Raw genomic sequence first — 17,033 nt, forward strand, 5'->3', positions numbered from 1 at the left:
TTTACCAGTGCATGTAGTTGGGGGAGGGGGAGCTTGGCTGAACTTTACACTGCCTAAATTGTATAAGCAAGCATTGTTCATTAATAAAATTGATGCAAGGATTCTATTTGAAACAGAGAGGCAGGAGTAGATTGTAATCTGTTCTTTTCTAAATTACTCCCTAGTTAGTGTTAGAAGACCAAAAAGGTGTTACACGATGGATGACTGGATGGTTTGGAGGAGGAACCATGGGATCAAAGAGTGTTCCCAGTACACCTCTGCGACCAACCCATCAATCAATTTTTAACAGTGTAAGTACTTAACGTCCCTTGTTATCTGAATGGAAAATGTTATAACGGTATATTTTAAGTGCTGAACTCAGATGGTCACTCCTGAATGGGGGCTTATGCACGAATATTCATGGCTTTTCATTTTTGTTCTACTTATTCCTTTCTTTCCAGTCAATCAAGACATTTATTAGCCACCTTTTTATGTTATAGAACTCAAGGTAGCTTACAGTGTAAGCTGCCCAACTACGTAAGAATACATAATAAATGTAAGAATATATTAATAAGTCTCATAATGTTTCCAGTTCATGTGTGTTTCTTCCTGGAATTGTGGAGCATAGGGATTTAAAAAATTTTTCTTAATGAATGGTTGTCTTCATAATTTCTTTTTTTATTCATTAAGCTAATAATGGAGATCTCTATTCTTACACATATAGTAGAAAGTATCAGCTCATACCTAGGTTTGCACCACTAGCTCTCTAAAATCACACACGACATTTTCTGATAAAGCCAAAAAATGCTCTTTGTATGTAAGTCTCAAATCTGTCAAAAGCTGTGTTTCTTTAGCTGCAAGATTGTTGAACTTGGTGTCTGTGTCAAATGAATTAAACAGTTGAATTGTTCTGTGCCATCTGGAATTATCATGAGTCAAGGACATTTCTTGTGTCCAAAGCTGTTGTTTGCACTGATTTAATTGGTGCACTTTTTTTGCAGTCTTTCTCAGAATTATTTGTGAAGTTCCTTGAAACAGAATCACGTCCAACTCTTCCTCCACCAACGCTTTCTGTGCATGACATGAAGCCGTTAGGAGCAACAGGAATCGGCAAGCCCAGCACTAATTGCCCCGGCAGCATCGCAGGTAAAAGCTTTCATTTTTGTATTATTTATTTATTTATTACTTTCATTCCGTCCTCCCTGTACAGGCAGGCTCAGGGTGGATTACGTCAAGTAAAAACATTTATAATAAAACCTACACCTTAAAACAGTTTAAAAACAACAACAGCACAGCAATACAATATAAATTGTAAAATGTACAAGATAGCATCAATCAGCTAATTGGAGGCAATCAATCTGCCACTTAGAACTGCCACTCAAGAACTCTAGGAGGGCAGGATCCGGTCTTCCCTTCTCCTCCTCTATTTAGGCCGGTGGCAGCCTAGCCTAGCCTCAACCATACACCTGGCAGAACAGCTCTGTCTTACAGGCCCAGCGCAAGGATAGTAAATCCTGCTGGGCCCTGGTCTCATTAGACAGAGAATTCCACCAAGTTGGAGCCAGGACCAAAAAGGCACCGGCTCTGGTCGAGGCCAGGCGGGCCTCCCTAGGGCCAGGGACCACCAATAGTTGTTTATCCCCTGACGGAAGTGTCCTCCGGGGCATGGCATTTTGTACTGAACTTGTGCCAACTGAATTTCCAAGGCTGTTGTTATTTAGGCTTTTGCACAATGGAAGGGAAATTAGTAATACAATGTTAAAACATTATCAGCGTTGTGGTATTCCATGCTCAATTACAGTAGAATGCTGGTTAGATCACTATTGTCTCCTGATGGAGGAAATGAGTCCATTTGACCCTTGAAAAGCCACACTGGATAAGGGTACAGTTAGGAAGGGAATTGAGCGAGATCACCCATCTGCCCTCTGGCATCAGCAGAGAAGCTGATAGGATCCGACCCCATGTTTTTGCATGTCATTAGTCTGATATTACAGGACAGTGCTTGTGATTATCTCATGATAATCAGTCAGTGGCTGCAACTATAACCTAAAAATTTCTGTACCACTTCTGCAGTGAGCCCAAGAGCTTGCATTTCCCAGGTACTCAATTTGAGGCAGCATAAAAATTTTGTACAATGTTGATGGCTTAAATAGGGACTATAAAAAGAGGTTCCACCTCTCCTTGCAGAATGTTGCTTATCACAGTGCTTTTTAACAACTGTGAAATTTTGGCTTGAAGTTTAAACTTAGTGTTTCATGGTAATGTAAAGCTGGAGAGTTTCCAGTCTGAAAACTTATCTTTTGAAAGTTTACATTTCCAATAAATTTATGATTTATATGCCTTTGTCCTTGTGTCGCTTGTGGTATTATAGTGTAAGTGCCCTATTTTGTTTGGCAATCACCCAGTTTTCTTGTCTGGACAAAAAGTTCTGAGGTGCTTTGTCCGTTCAGGAACTGGATTGATGCCTGTGGAACCAGACACATATTCTGTATCCCTCAATTGTTTTGGTATTTAACTTTTTGGATATTAAGACTAGGTTATCTGGAATCAGTCTTATAGAATTGGTTAACAGACATAAATGCATAGTTCTCAGGTCACCCTCAGTAAATAAATCTTTCATTTGTGACTCCGTTATGTAGCTTAACTCCTGAATCTCACTTTAATAGTTCTTCTGAAAAAGGCCTACGCTTTTTCCACATGCTTGTAAAGCAAATCTTTTAAAAGACTTGGGTCCCACATAATACGGTAGAAATGCAGTCATATGGAGGTTTTCCTCCATGCGGTAAAACTTGGGTGCAGCATCTTGTCACAGGTCTGGTGATTCATTTTTTGCCAACCCCCCACCACTAATTGTGTGAATTTGGGGGAAGAGAGAGGATGGGGAGAGGGAATGCTTGAAGTGCAGATTATCTGGTTTGTAATTACTACAAGACATGGGATGCTTGTGGCAATTGAGGTGCACGGGGTGGGTGGGGGGAGTTTCTCTCTTGAATTTTACTCCTCCCATCCATAAACCACACTGCCCTTATGAAGGGAATAGGGCCTTATATATTTCTATATATTACCATTACCTTGTTTTCTGCTGCCACTAATTACCCTTAAAGATAAAGCACACTTTTTATTTATACCCTTGGTATAGCTTGGCTAATGCTAGATGGAGACACTGAGTCCGAGGGATAACAAGAGCACAGTGCAATAAAGCTCTTTGCTTTGAGAAGGTTACATTGTAAATTGCAAGAAGCATCACTTACTAGCATTCCCAACTTACAGGAAAATAAACATGAGTTCAAACTACATTGTATGGAATCTGTTTGTATCCTAGGTGGTGGGGAGATTAGACATTTTAAGATACAGTGCTTATTGACTGTCTACATAGTTATATGTTGAATTTTCCATGAGTGCTATTTTGTAAAAATCAGGTGTTTTAAGATAGTTCTACACACACTTCAGCGTACCCCTTGTGCCCTGTCTCTATACCATTTCAGTTTATGTTCTTTTGCTAAGGGTTTGGAACTGGACTGGACAGCAGAGGACAAGGAGGTGGATCTTCTAGCTCATTTCTTATCACACCAAGGGTGGGGTGGGGCTGACACAGTTCTCACCCCCCTCTCCCATGGCAGACTTCCACTCCCCCCTCATGCAGTTCCTGGGGTCCCCTGCTTCTCCCAAGCAGCTTTTCAGGAACATTTTGGGCTGAAGGGGGGGGGGGGAGATAGTGGAGAAGTCGCACAGGAGATATTCCCTTGTGTTTTTTGCACGGTCACATAATTTTCTTTGGTTCTGTTTAACCACATGGGGGCAACGTTTGTAAGAATAGCATAAACATAGAATAGTAGCGGAAATGAAATCTTGTTATGTCATCACTTGTCTGTAAAATGTCTCTGAATTCACTGTTACTGTCAAGAAAATGCTGACTACACATTGCTAAATGTACAGTCATTGTTGTAGCCTTAGAAATGGTTGAATTTCAGTATTGCTGTTATTCAAAGGCTAAAACACTCCTTAAGGATTCAGGCTTTGATCCAAATGATAAAATAATAACTGCATTTATATACCACCCATCTTAACAGATTAGTGTCCACTCAGAGCAGTGAACAAAGTCGGCGTTGTTATTATCCCCACAATCCAGCTGGGAGTTGGGGCTGAGAGGAGTGGCTTACCCAAGGCCACCTACTGAGTGAGTTCATGGCAGTAATGGGACTTGAACCAACAAAGTGCTGATTCGTAGCTCAACCACTTAACTATTATGCTACAGGAGCTGTATGTGGATCTCCACTTGTGGATCTTTTCTGACCTCCTTCGCCCCTGCCCCAATGCTGCTTTCAAGGGCCAGGGGAAATCAGCAGAAACTGCTCCCCCATCAAGCAGAAGTTGACTTCCATGGTTGGAAAGGGACATTTGGATCAAATCTGTTTCTAACTAAATTATTGAAATCGTTTTTGTGGAGTAAGCATGCTTAAAAGTGTGTTTTTTGGAGGGGCAAACCCAAACTGATATAAAATATTTAACTGTACTGCATTTTTCTGTCAGATCCAACAGGTCCGGGAACCACCAAGAGACCAGATGCAAACCCATTCCTTGCTCCTCGCTCAGCAGCTGTCCCTCTCATCTCCCCAGCCAATCTCGGAACCAGTGGATCTGGGCACCTGCTTATGAAACCTATTTCTGATGCTTTGCCCACTTTCACGCCTTTGCCAGTAGCACCTGACGCTAGTGCTGGTGCAGTACTAAAAGACCTATTAAAGCAATAGACACTTCTGAGTTGGTGATGACAATGATAACAGCACTTTAAGGAGAGAGAGAAAACCGTTGCATTCATATAATATACCGTAAAGAGGCCTTTTGTAAAAAGTTGTGTTGATGGTTTCAGTTGCTTTTAACATTTTTTTCCCTTTAAAAATACAATTATGAACTAATGAAATGCTTTTGAGTATGTTGGCTACAGCAAGAATAGTCATTCTTGTTGTATGAGTAGGCTGAGTTAACTTCTAAGCAAGGGAAAAGGTGATCTACATGAAAAATTATAAGAATTAACACCAGCTTTTTAACAAATCAAGGTGTTCTACCCATGTAGAACTGCAAGAGAAGCGTCTGAAAAGCTGCAAGTCAGAATATAAATGGAATATTATTCTAGGATGTATTTTTATATCGTTGGCACAAGTTCTCCAGAAACGGCTGTTGGCACACGAGGGATCTTGTGCAACAGGGAGAGGTAACATGCAGACCACATTTTGTCCATACAAGTCTAGCTTCAGCTGCCGTAGTTCACCTCTTTTTGGAGTGTAGAATGGTGGGAAAGTATGTATCTGCTATGACTGCTGGGTGAGCTTGAGGAACATAAGTTCTGAACCCACTGAATGTAGTATTATCCGATGTAGTGCTGAGCTAGAAATGCTTACCTACTTTTCTGGCATCTTTTTGGCTTGAATTGTGCAGACATGGAGCTTAGAAGTAGGGAGCTGTAAAAGTATTATGCTCCACATGAATGGTATCAGTTGACCAAGTCTGTTTTCTAGGGGCAATAAATGCAGTAGGCTCACAACAACATTGTCTCCTGGTGACCAGAAAATAGTCTGCGTTAGCCAGTCTGCTTATAAGGGGCAGATGCAGTGGGAAGTCCATATTGCGCTCATGTACACATGCTCCTCTCTAGCTCTGTTGACAACTCGTGTCTGTGGAAGATGCTTTTTTTGAAGTCCCATGAAAAAATGTTAGCTGCAACTCTTTTGTGTATGTGCAAGTTTATGTTAGTACATGGCTTTCTATGTTAGTACAATGTCTCTGTTGACTTTTCCTGTCTCAAGTTGTTACTCATAAGGATGAAAATATCAGACCTGCCAGCACTATGGAGTTCATAAACATTTTTCAAATTTCCACGTACCCACACTTTGGTAAATGGCCACTGGTAGGAAACCATATGTATATTTATACTGTGTGTTTGAAATATGTTGTATTGCATTCATTCAAGATGTATATTTAAGAGAGACACATAGATTTTAATGGAGGTATAAAGTATGAACATATGTATAGAGCTTTGCTCCGGTTAAGTAGATGCTTTATTCCAAATGTGTAAATAGCAGCCAGCAGAATTCTGTAAATTTTGCCACACATTGTACAATTGACACACACATACTGGAAGGAGCACTTGCCTCCTTGGATGAATAGTTTTGAGCCCCAGCATCTCTCTAAAGTGTCCTTTTTTCTAAATCTTTGAAGTTTTACGCTGCTGTTTGTGTAATTAGTATTAAGGTCACGTTGTATAAGTTCTATATTAGAACTTGCAGCCTTTCTTCCTCTTCCTCTGCAATTGAATTGAATTACTATAGAGTGAATCATGGCTATGTAGTTGGCCAAGAGCTGCCAAGTTAATGCATTCAAGGAGCATTTTGTTTTTATTTATATATTGGTAAAGACTCGGAATGCTTCTAAACGAATCTCTGGTAAGATTTGAAGAGGCTCTATTTAACAGTGAAGTGCTATATTTTCACCTTTTTCATGTTCCAATTCCATTCACGGTTTCACTTTTTTTGTAGATTGGGATGGTCTGTTCAAAATAAACACATAGCATAGGTTATTGTTTTGAAATTTAATACCAGTTTATTAAATGTTAATTCCCACAATGGATTCTTTAGCAAATTCATGTATTTTTTTTTAAAAAAAAAGAACCCCAGTTTCTGGAATTCAATAAGCATGCTGTTTTGTGCCCTAGTATGAATGATAAGCAAAAACTAAATTTGAAAACTTTGTTTCATCACATGTTTTAATGCTTCCATTATAGACCACTTGAAATGTTTTCTTTGAAAACCAACTTGTTTTTTTTTCCAATAGACTATAAAGAAAACTTAAACTACATTTTGTGTGTGAGCATTCTATGGCATACATTATATTTCATTTGTTAGTCTCACTGCTTGTTACCAGTGATACTAACAAATTAATGTAAGCAGAAGTGCTTGGAGATGCTCCTCAAGGAACAGAGCAGGCCACAGTTCAGTGCATTCTGCTTTTGTGAATAAGTTCTTACTGCCAAGACTGTATATATTTCAGGGGAAGTACATTCAGTTAGAGTTCAGTGTCATGAGAATACCAGTTTTTACTTTTTTTAAAAAAAGTATATTTTACACCTTTTACCTCCAGGTAAGTTTTATAGTGAGAAATGTGTGGAGCTTCTTTTCTTGAACAGCAGAAGCAGAATAAATTTATTCATGACAAAGAATGGAACTCTGCATAATTTGTTCAGGTATCAAAATTCACTTGATTTTAGTATAGAATTCTGATTTTGTTCCCCTTTCACCAACAGTACTGTTGGTGGTAAAATCTCTTGACTTGGAATGTATCACACAAGATTGAGGGGTAGCAATTCTGTCTGATTTCCTTCTCCTCACTGCAATCTCCCACCCTATCTGTGCCGAATGGTACTTTGTTCATGCCCCTCAGCTTTCAGGATTTGAAAGAAGCTTCTGAGGAAAAGAGAAGATAATATGAATGCCTACTTGTGCATCTGTAGGATTGCCCTGTGTTTACCTGAAAACTACCAAAACGTTAAATCAGTATAAAGGTTAAAATGAAGGAAAAACTTCAGTGAGAGTCTGAACAATCATTGAAAAGAGAAGTGCCATAGGATTTCCATCCAGATCACTTAGTAGCCATCTTGTTTCTTTTAATGGAAATGCATGAAAACCTTCAGGTGGAAAGCCACCCTAAACATATGCTAAATAAATGAGGTAATGAGGTAACAATACAGCCAAGAAATGAGAGGAAAGATCCTCTTAGGGATTAAAAATTGGTTAAAAGACAGGAAGCAAAGTGCAGGAATAAACAGACAGTTTTTACAGTGGAGGGAAGTGAGCAGTTGGGTCCCACAAGGATCAGTATTGGAGCCAGTGCTATTTAATTTGTTCATGAATTATCTGGAACCAGTGTTGTGGCCAAGTTTGCAGATGATGCAAAAGTATTCAGGATGGTGAAAACCAAAGCCCACTGAAGAGCTCCAGAAGGGTCTCTACAAATAGGGCGAGTGGGTAACAGTGCAGCAAATGAAGTTCATTATAGGCAAATGTTAGATGATGCACATAGGAACAAAAAAATCCCAGTTTCAAGTACATGCTAACGTGGTGTCTGAACTTGCTGAGATTGAGAGGGAAAGAGACCTTGGGGTTACAGTGGATGCAAGGAGTGATTAAGATGTGAAATTCACTGCCAGAGGATGTAGTGATGGCCACAGCTTTAACAGAGGATTGGACAAATTCGTGGAGGGCAGGTCTATCAATGGCTACTAGCTATAGTGACTAAAGGGAACCTCCACATTAAAAGGCAGTAAATTTCTGAATACAAATCCCAGGAGGCAATTTCAGAGTAAGGCTTCAACCTCTGTGCCCAGTTGTTAACTCTCTATAGTAACTGGTTGGACACTTAGTGAGATAGAATGCTGATCTAGATGGACCATTGGTCTGATCCACTAGGCCTTACGTTTTTACTAGAACTTGTTCTGGGCTGTGCCACCTTGTGCAACACCCAAGCAGTAGATACCCTGGGACTAGAGATTTGCTCTAAAAAAAATAAGTATGTTATGTATTTGGGTAATGGGAAGACCATAAATACCTGCATTTTCAATATCTGGGTTCTTCCATACTGGTTTTGTGTTTGGAACCAGTTTTTTTTCAGGGTTCTGAAACAATTTGGCTCCGTTATTCCCTATGGGAATCTTTCAGGGGGGCTGGAGGAGCTGTTTTTCATATAAATTACACCGAAATAGTGGTGGAGTAAGTTCAGTTCAAGAAGATTGAGTTAAGGGGTTCAATTCTCAGGCCTCTGAAGAAGGTGTCCAGCTACTCTCCATTGTTTCCTATGGGGGGAAATTTAGTGCTTTCTGCAGGGCACATGAGCCTTAACCAAACGCACAAAACCAAACGCTGATCAAAAGTTTCCCAATACAAAACGAAACAACAATGCCCAGCAGAATCAACATCAAACCAGAGAATCACAGCAGAACCAACCTGGCAGCTGAACAGAAGTAAGACACACACACAGCATAGCAGCAAAAAACGTGTTCTACAAAACGTTGCCCTGAAGCTGCAGCCAAGAGGCCAGTTTGTGGGCTATAATCACTGTGGTCGGACAGACAGCTGAACTCCTACCACGTGATGTCATTTGCCTGTGAGAGCCTCCTCTCTCTTCCTTTTGCCCAGGAAACCTGAAAAAGGCAAAATACAAGCTGCTGCAACCTTTAAAATGGCATCCCTGGTTATTCCCAATTATTCTGGGATTATTTGGGACTGCCAATACTGGTATATCCAAGAATCCTGGATATGATTGGGATTCCCAAATATACCTGGAAAATACTGTAAAGGTATTGTGTGTGTGTGGGGGGGGGGGGTATATTTTCAGACCAGATAGACCAAAATCACACACCCCTAGCTGGCACCTTTTGATGCCATCATTTGGGTGCTTTACCTGAGCTCCTGGAGGAAAGAAGCCTAGATAGATGTTCCAGAGCTGTGGTCTGATTTAGTGTAAAGCAGCTTGCTATCTTTGGCTGAAGAGTTCATCCAGTATAGGAAAGATGGGTTCGTTTTTTATTGGTTTTATTTCATTTAAATTGATGGTAACTAGATAGTCTATTTCTGTTTTTATTGCCTGTAAGATGGCGTGGACTGGGCTAGCCACTTAAATAAGAGTCACACATTTCAACTATATCAGCCTCTTCAAGTAAATGAGTCTTGGCTTACATACCATGTTTACCATTTAGACACACTTTCTCAGCTCTAATGCCATGTAACGTGCATATATTTCTGAGCTTCTTACGGAATTTAAAATTATAAAAATATACATTGGCAGTCTTATGATGAACAAAAGCAAACAGCTGCTGGTGTTTAAAAGAGAAGAATAACAACCTGCACACACTATTTACAGCTGCCAGAAATGTCAAACCTTTGGTGAATTAGTGTAATTTAAGTGCTAGGTTCACATATAAGCAGACTTTTCCCGCAGTTAATCTACAATACCTAGCATTTATACATAGGAATTATTTTGCCATCAAAGGTAACGGGCACGTTCTACTGAACAATGCTTTCATGACTGCAGGGAGTGATTGCAGCGGTGGGAAGGATTTTCTAGGGTCAATCATAGTATTGAAAACAGGGTTCTTGGTTGATCCCTGGATAACAGCAAAAGGTGAGAATTTGAAAGTAGGGAGAACGAAGCATACTAAGAACTACTAAATGGGGGGTGGGGACTAGGCATAGATTTAAGTAGAGAAGGTCTGGGATCTTGGCATATAACATGAACAAGGGAAAAGAAAGGAGTACTTGAATTTAAACAAAATAGAGGTGTGTGAAATTGGACCCCTATGAAAGTTTGTGCCATATGGCCCATAATTCTTTACACTAAGGGGGAGGGGAAGAATAAAGGTTTGGGGGCAGTTGCTCAGTCGTGAGTAAAATGTACTCTCTTCATGCTTACAGTCCTGGAACTGAAGAGAGATTCAAGGGTTTATTCTTGGTAAACACAGAGATTAAACTCTGGTGGGCACCATTTTCTCTGTGGTTTAGGATTTTTTTTAACACCGAACTATATTTAGGTGGATTTGAGTCCCTTGCTTTCTGAGAGAGAGAGAGAGAGAGAGACCATAGGGATAAAAGAGGACATATTGACAGCCAGTGAGTAAGGAAGTTTAAGGAAATTATCCCACACAATCTAGATATGAGGAAATTGAGGACAGCCTTTTCCCATATGAAACCATCCAATTCAGTCATCTTCTGAGGCCTTATTTGGGTGCTCTCACCATATGAGGCTACATAGGTGGCAATACAGGAAAAGGATTTTTTTTGTCATGGTGCTGAAACACTGGAATTCCCTATCCAGATCAGTTTGCCTGTCTCCCTCTGTCACTGTCTTCCTCCAGCAAGAGAAGACTTTTTTGTTTTGTTCGACACTCCCAGTAAACTTTAATTGGCCCTCCCTACTGGCTGTGTCATATCTGTATATCAGTATGTTTTTATTGTATTGTTAAATATTTTTCATATACATTTAAAATACTGTTTTAATGTTTTGATTTTCGCAGCCTTGGGGTACCTTGTTTGAGTGAAAATAATTATGTGCTGACAAGTCACAAGTGACACATGGTGACCCCAGGACCATGAATTTTCAAGGCAAGAGATGAGCAGAGGTAGTTTGCCTTTGCCTCCCTCTGCATAACAACCCTGGTTGTCTTTGGTGGTCTCCCATCCAAGTACTTACCATAGCTGCTTAGCTTCAAAGCTCCGACAAGATCAGGCTAAGTTAGTCTGTTCAAGCTGGTAATTTGCGTAAAAAGGCAGCATAGAAATGTTTTTTTAATTTAAGTTTGGAGGTATTAGCACCAATAGAGTGAAGCAAACACACAAGGTGAGTTTGGGAGTCTGTGGATTAAAGAATCCAAAGAGGTCAGATAGACTGCAATTTAAATGGGGGGGGGGGGTGGAAAACTGCTGGAAGTCTATTATAAAAAAGGGGGGGAATGGGTGGGGGAACCAAAACGGGATGGAGATGTTAATTGAATGTTATGAGTGATATATGTTAACCCATCCAATAAAAACTTTAAAAACAAAAACAAAAAAAAGAGGTGGCCTGTAACCCAAATGACTACCAAGTTTGTTCCCTGGCCTCTAGAGGCATCACTCTGAGCATGTCCAAAGTGCAAATCAAATTATACCACTGGATGAATATTTGCACAAGAATCTTGCTTGCTATATATAACAGGGTCCTATGGGTGGTAATGGGGGGGTACTGTCCCTGGTTACTGGGAGGAAAACAACTTGTGCGAGAGTGATAGCTTATAGACCTCCCATGTTACAATTTGATCTTGTGAGGAATCAACATCACCTGAAAAACCAACTTCACAGAAAAACCGCTTAGACAACCCATGAATCTCTTCTATGAAGATGCTTACTAATTCAAGATACACATATACAGGAATAATAATAAATGCAATGACCAAAATCCAAACTACAACAGTCACTGAACAGCAACAAGAAGAAAAGTCAGGAGTACAATTTCTTATTTACTGGACAGATGTAAAAGCCAATCATTAACCTCTAAGGTCTAGCATGAGGCTTTGTTAAAATTATATATGAAAGCAAAAGAACAATTACTATAGTGAATATTAGGAAGAATACAATGAAGAAAACGTAAGCAAAGAGAGCAACACTGACCTGCAGGCATTCCGTAAGAAAAAGAAATTTGTTTGTGCCATACACCAATGAAGCTAGGTTCGGTTAAGCCAGTGGCTTTAGTTTCTCTGACATGGATGAGTGTGGGTGAGCAAGAAAACCATGTGACTTGTCCTGAAGAGAAGACAGTTGGGATGCTTTTCCTCACAAGCCTTTCCAGAAGATCCTCAAACGTTGGTGATACATATTGAGCATGAAAGTTGACACCGAGTGTGCCCAAATAGGAAAAGTGGCAAAAGGCATGCCAAGTTAGGAACAGTAGTGCAAGAGAGTGCAAAAAGATGACAGTAAGTACTCCTTTTCGAGTGCCCTTTATATCTGGGTGCAAGTTGTATTCTATGTAAATGAGGCTATTTCATATGGACGCATGATATGTGCCTCAGTTTGAATTGGATGCTTATGCTTAATTCAGACTTGGAAGCTGTGGTGCTTAACCATGCACGGCTAATTACCGTCGAATAACTACACCAGTTGGTGAATAATTTGTGATACTGCTTGCTATATTGTGGTTATAATGAGCCTGTGAAAAAGTGTTGCACACGAAACGGGAAATATTTTGCTGGCACACGCCCGTCAGCTCCGCCCAAATATTGAACGCATCAAATATGCAACAATAATCTTTATTGACTGAGTTATACATCTATGCAAGAAGGAAGAAGCTGTTGGTCCTTCTGCAACCATTTGACCACGGAAGCATCTTCTTATACCTGCAAAGAAGAAAGAAGAGTTCACTTTTGTACTTGACTGTACTGGAATTTATTACTAACCAATGGTGTTTGATATATGATTCTATAACCTCTTCTATTTTATGATTGCAATGTTATCTGAGGTAGAGTTTTGATATTTATAGATTGTGTGAAACCACTATATAGCACTTTCAGCACAAGTAGCACTTTATAGTAATAAAATAGGAATTTTCCGGTAATTCAGTTTTCAAATAACTTTTCTCCTCCGAGGGGCTTGGCCCTTCTGTTTTGCCTATTAAGTTCGGAGGAACCCTTGTTCTTTGGTTAGTGGTGTTTAACCATGCAGCAGGAAAACGGGGAGGCTCTTAAGTCCTATTGCTTGGTTGGAGACAGGGAGTCTGGCTGAAGTGTTCTCATGAGCATGCTCAAGCATCCCAGGAAGTGATGTCATTATGCTGGCTACGGGCATGCTCCTGCAATTTGCATGGGGTTCATTCTGGCTCATTTGAGGCCAAAATTTGGCCCTAGCAAAGCATAGGAGCATGCTCATCATGACTGGCGTGATGTCACTTCAGGAAGTGATGTTGTTTCGCCCTGCCAGAGGCTCACTCGGTGAGCACTTTTCCTGGTTGCCTGCCAGTGACAACTGGGAAGACCCCTGGGATATTGCTTGCCACTGGGGGGCAACTGGTAAGCTTTTTTCCCACCGGGAGTTAACTAGTTAAACATAAGCCTAAATTAACAACATACAGATGCTGAGGGGAGAAATTGTTTTCTCTCCAGACAGTGCTCGTCAGCATTTAAGGTTCAATTGTAACCCCTTTACCACAGCTGAGAGGCTAACAAGCTAACTCATATACTAGATCGCTCTTTTACACTTTCAGAAAACCTGGCCTCAGAAACAGTTAGGGTTGCCAGGTCCCTATAACCTCCCACCGGGAGGGGGGGAACCTGGCACTTGTCTTGTACTGGCAGCAACGTCTTCTTCATGCATGCTCCAGCACCTGCATGTTGATGTCACCCCTGGAAGTGATGTCATTGCGCTAGCCACAGGAGTGCTCCGTGCAGGGCCAATTTGGCCTGTTTGGGGCCCAAAACAGCCCCAAATGAAGTGCAAGAATGCTCCCACAGCTAGCATGATGACATCACTTCCGAGGGTGACATCATCGCACCCCTTGGGAGCACGTGCACAGCGCATGTTCCTGGGGTGCCTGCCAGTGGCAGGCAACCTCTGGGAGCTTGCCACCTCCCACTGACCACTGGTGGGTCAGCGAGCAAGGTGGCAAACCCCTGGGAGTTTGCTTGCCACCGGCAGGAACCGGGGAACCCTAGAAACAGTACCAAAAAAGTTAGATTTTGGATGGGCCCTTCACAGGTGCCAATTTAAGTCCTTAAAGTGAGGTTCCTTCCTATCCCCAAACCCTACCCTCCCAAGAAAAGCCTAACTCAGCTTAAGCTCTTATTCAAAGCTGCAATATCCCTGTCCAAAGGAAAATATATCAATTCTCCCTTTTTAAGCTGAGCCAACTCACCACCTCTCAACCTATGAAGTTCCAGGGGCTCTGATTAGCTGGCTAGTCTCTGGGGCTTGCTTGTGGGCAGAATCTCCAGGAATCGTTTAGAGCCCCAGAGATAGGTGCAACTTTGGGGTTGGTTACCACATGCCCGTTTTGTGGTTGTGACCATATGACGTTTCCCCTCGTCCTTAAACAGCAAAAATGTCACCAGAGGAGTTTTTAATTTTTTTAAAAAAAATTTTTTTTTTTTTTTTAGAGGGGAACGGTCAGGTGAAATCACAAGTTGAAATGTTCATAATAATAAAATCAGAACATGCACAGACTTCGGTTCTTAAGCTCTTCACAGATACTTAAAAGGCTTCTGTTTTGAGGCTTTGGTTCCCTTGTTTTCCCCCAACCACTCTAGTACACTTTCTTTCAGTATTCTCTTTCTCTTCTGGAATTAGGAATGCTGGTACCCACTTTCTAGTACCCCAATCCCCTTCTCTCCAAACACCAGTGCTTTCCTTCAGTCCTTAACTGAATCCAAAAGTCTCCACAGCCAATTTCCAACCACACACGACAAGGGATCTCTTTACTCTCCAGCGGTACCTCCCATTTTAATTGGGTGGGGAAAATCTCCTCTCCTTAGAAGATCTACCCCTTTCTTTGGCCCTTTTGGGAGTCACCTACTTCCCAATTTTTCCCAGTTCTGCCAGTCTTAAAATTGCTCTCCATTAGGACTCCAGCTCTGAACTCACTGATCTGTCTCAGCGAGGACTGAAAACAGACCTGCCTCTTTCTCACTCATGCTCAGGGCTGGATCTAGGGTTGCCGGTGCTCAGGGCAACCCTAGTCCACGCTCCCGGTGCTGCATGATGATGTCACTTCTGTGATGTCATCACGCAGGGCGGAGCATGCTGCCTGGGCGGTGAGCCGGCGGAGGCTGCGTGTGGGGCTGGGAAGCTGCCCACGCCATTCGCCTCCGTGCAGGACAGGGGGTGGCCGTCCGTCCCCTGTCCTGCAGGGCAGGCAAATGGCACGGGCAGCCTTGCAGCCCCCTGTGCTGCCTTTTGCCTGCCCCCTGTCCTGCTGGGAGGCAAATGGTGTGGGCAGCCTCGCAGCCCCCCGTGCTGCCTTTTGCCTGCCCCACAGGACAGGAGGCACACAGCAAGCCAGCTGCCCCCTGTCCTGTGGGGCAGGTGAAAGGCAGCGCAGGGGGCTGGGAGGCTGTCTGTGCTGCTGCCCACGCTCTCCTGGCAGCTGGCAGCTGCTCCCGGTGCCCCCTCCCTGGCGGCACTGGGGGCAGACTACCCCCCCTGCCCCCCCTCAATCCGGCCCTGCTCATGCTACCTAGTCAGATTCCTTGAAGTAGTCTGTCACTCATATTTCTCTGTGTCTGTGAGGGACTAACCCTTAACAGTGCTGCAGCTGTGTGTGTACAGCCCTTCCAGGCTTTTAAAAAATGTGCAGTCCATCATAGACCACTATCCTGTGTTAGAATTCCAAAGCTCTCCACAGGCTCGAAATGGTTTGATGGTCCCTAGGTCACATCATAACTATAACATTCTACCTGGGGGGGCGGGCATCCACAAGAAGGTTTCATTGGTTTTTGGATGGTGGATCACGCTAAAGTCTGCCTGCTCCAAACTTCTGCTTTCAATGCTGGCTAGGCAGATGCATCTGGGACACTGAAATGGAACACAGTCTTCTCTGTTTATTGCCTCTCATCATGGAAGTTCTTTCTATTATGGCTAATAGCAACCTGTCCTCCATGACTTTGTCTAATCTTTTTATCTTTCATACATCTGCAGCCGTGAGATGTGGGCTTTGTGCTGGTTTTCTTCATTTTGGGGTTGTCGTTCACTATTTTTCACAGTCTGTGTTTTGCTAATGATTCCTTTTATGGCTGATGAAATTCTGCTATAGATTATAGTACTGCAACCCTACTGAAGGAAAACCTAGATTTCCTTGAGAAGAAGATGCATACATCCCAGGGACAGAACAAAGAAAAAAAAACCTTTTATAGAGGTGCTTTAAAAGAACTCCCTTTGTTTCATTCAATAGATTCCAGACAAATCCTGCAGAAAGAATTGTAAAAGTTGCTTAATTTCCTAGGAAACTCATCTCCTTCTTTGCCAATGGTTACTTATTACTGGGCTAAGGAGCCACGTTTTGCCAACAGAAACCTCTCTTTTATAATGTGGTTCGGAAAGATACATTTGTATAATATAATGCAGTGATAGCTTTTCCAGGGAGGAAATAATGAATCTTGCCTTCAGTGGAGACTCCTTCGCAGATCACCATGTCCCCATTTTAATGTCCAAGTGCCAGATATTATTTTTCCACCAAAAAAAGGAAAGAGCGAAATTGTCTGAGACAGGCAGACCTGTCAGTGGTCTGGTGGGCAATATTTACTGCAAAGAATATTAAAAGTGACAACTAGGAATTTTCAAAATCAGCCTTATTCCATTCTGCAGCTTGTTGAGTGTGCTTGTAAGAGCTTGCCTGTTGAAAACATACACCTGTGAGCAGGGCTTTTTTTTCTGGAAAAAGAGGTGGTGGAACTCAGTGGTGGAACTCAGGACTGCGCAATGATGTCACTTTGGGTCAGCTGGAATAAGGGGGGAATTTTTTAAAATTTAAATTGCCCTCGGTGAAAATGG

The 17,033-nt window shown here is 41.9% G+C and overlaps 1 protein-coding gene across 1 annotated transcript in view; it reads left to right on the forward strand.

Moving 5' to 3' along the window:
* Window positions 1-6,831, forward strand: part of TRIP11 (thyroid hormone receptor interactor 11) — a 51,990-nt gene extending 45,159 nt beyond the window's left edge. The window contains exons 18-20 of the mRNA XM_054971694.1: window positions 165-290; window positions 981-1,125; window positions 4,510-6,831. Coding sequence (XP_054827669.1) covers window positions 165-290; window positions 981-1,125; window positions 4,510-4,730 — 492 coding nt within the window. The 3' untranslated portion in view covers window positions 4,731-6,831. The remainder of the gene's footprint in view (window positions 1-164; window positions 291-980; window positions 1,126-4,509) is intronic.
* The last annotated feature ends 10,202 nt before the right edge of the window (window positions 6,832-17,033 follow it).

This window comes from Eublepharis macularius, chromosome 2, assembly GCF_028583425.1.
Source record: "Eublepharis macularius isolate TG4126 chromosome 2, MPM_Emac_v1.0, whole genome shotgun sequence".
In the NCBI taxonomy this organism is placed as follows: Eukaryota; Metazoa; Chordata; class Lepidosauria; order Squamata; family Eublepharidae; genus Eublepharis; species Eublepharis macularius.